Source organism: Blennius ocellaris (assembly GCF_963422515.1).
Source record: "Blennius ocellaris genome assembly, chromosome: 12".
In the NCBI taxonomy this organism is placed as follows: Eukaryota; Metazoa; Chordata; class Actinopteri; order Blenniiformes; family Blenniidae; genus Blennius; species Blennius ocellaris.
Window position 1 is genome coordinate 2545526 of NC_137661.1, and position 2063 is coordinate 2547588.

At 42.2% G+C, this 2063-nt stretch overlaps 1 protein-coding gene across 1 annotated transcript in view; it reads right to left on the reverse strand.

The window, feature by feature from the left end:
• Nucleotides 1–258: 258 nt before the first annotated feature.
• barhl2 (BarH-like homeobox 2) overlaps nt 259–2063 on the reverse strand; it is a gene marked incomplete at both ends in the record, with an annotated part of 15666 nt that continues 13861 nt past the window's right edge. The window contains 4 exon segments of the mRNA XM_080505672.1: nt 259–279; nt 282–573; nt 1429–1565; nt 1567–1655. Coding sequence (XP_080361798.1) covers nt 259–279; nt 282–573; nt 1429–1565; nt 1567–1655 — 539 coding nt within the window.

Genomic DNA, 2063 nt, shown 5'->3' on the forward strand with positions numbered 1-2063 from the left:
AGGACTTTTCTCAGGCCTATATTAAATACCTCCTTTGCTTCGGTAAAATGTCTTTAAATGTGTCTTTTTTAACTGGGGGGTAAAGAGAGTGAAAGTCCTGCAGTGTGGGATCCGATGCAGTTACTCACATACATATCAGCTTGTCTTGGTCATCGTCGTCTCTCTCTCTCTCTTTCTCTCTCTATCTCGCTCTCTCTTTATTTTTTAAAATCTCACCATGGTGCGTCTTTTTCTGTTTTTGCCTTCAGTCTTTTCGTTTTACCGCGGGTGCGGCGTGCCGGGCCATGGGGGTTGGAAAGGGGGTTCAGTGCCGGTTGCCCCCCAGGCCCCAGGCCATGAATGAGCACCCTCGGGACCAGAGGTCTCTGGAGGCTGGGATGCGGCGCGGAAGGAGTCCGGTACATACTGCTGTACATGGCCGCGGCCGCCGCCGCCGCCGTCGTGCTGTCCACGGTGCCCAGCAGGCTGGGGTGGTAGAAATATGGCGACGGGAACATTCTCTGTAAGGCCGAGTAGTTTCCTGCTTCAGCCAGCAGCTCTAATCCCACCGCCGTTTGCCTCTTCCACTTCGTCCTGGAGAGCCAGATCAAAATACAACAGATGAATTATTTAATCAGCGCCTGCTCTCTGCGCCGATTCCCCAAACGCCCCTTTAATTGGCACGCAGAAGCCAATTTATGGCAGGCACGCATCGAGGGTTAAGGTTTAATTAGACACTAAAGAAGAAGAAAAAAACAGTGACCTAGTGCAAACTTCAATATTTTCTCCAATTACATCAAACAAATTAAACACAAACTGCGAAGCAAATCCTTTTTATAAAGAGGTGCGTAACAAGATCGGTTGCTCTTTCGAATTTTTTTACAAACAACATTTTAAAGACGCAACATATATAAGTTACATCATCGAAACTGAGGACACAGGCCAGCGGATTTGTTGACAAACAATTTTGCGAAATTATCTTTAAAAAAATCACATTCATTTCTACATTTCAACAGTCTTTCTCATTTCTTCCTTAACGAAATAACTCGTTCTAATGCTTTGAGACGTTATTATTTATGCCAGTCCCACATTAAAATTACAACTTTTGTGAAACTACAAATCCCTTTAAAAACGCAATTATAATTATTATCGTGGCTTCATAACAATACAAATAAATTACACATTTGCAAGATTTAATTATTTGCGGCCTTGTAGTAAATAGAAATATTTTTAAAAACAGTGCCAGACTATAGATACAGATTTATCAAATTTATAAATATGAAATATAACACAAGGGCCTGAAAAATAGTAATAATAAATTAGCAACGTCAAGGATATTTATATTTATTGTGGTTTTGATCAAAGTATTTCAAACATGTATTTGAACGTGTGTCAAATGAACAACATTAATAACGGGCATTAAGATGCAGCGATCAATAATTGTCTTACCGTCTGTTTTGGTACCAGGTCTTGACTTGTGTGTCGGTCAGGTTGAGGGCTGCAGCCAGGTCCATGCGGTCCTGCACGCTGAGGTATTTCTGTCGCTCAAAGCTCCTCTCCAGCTGGTTGAGCTGGTGGTCGGTAAAGGGCTGTGCGTGCTTTGCGAGGCTTTTTCGTGCGCACCGGTGGGCTGTCTCTGCTACTGGAGATCTCCCGGTCCCCCTCTTCTTTAGACCCTATAATAAACGCAGAGATAATATTTTAAACCTTTAGGAAAAAATTTAAAAAAAAAAAGAAAATCCCGCACAAAAGTACACCACAAAAGTCGGGGCTCAATAATTATATAAAATCAGAGTTGACAAACTTTTTTCCCTAACTTGTGTGAAGGGGGCATTAATTTAAAATAGAACTAGCAGCGTATTCATCACTTGAAGTTTTCTTTTTCTTGGCTCGTGTTTCTCCAGAAAACGAGAAATCAATATATCAATCCATCTCTATTTGTAGCCGTGTTTCAGTGCGCCCTGATCCCCTCTAGGAAGAACAATAATCTCTCTAATTGACCCACCAGGGAGGCCCAGCGCGCACCGGGAAAATCACCAGGCTTACATCTGTTTTCACATCTATTAAACTAATAAAGCCAGCTC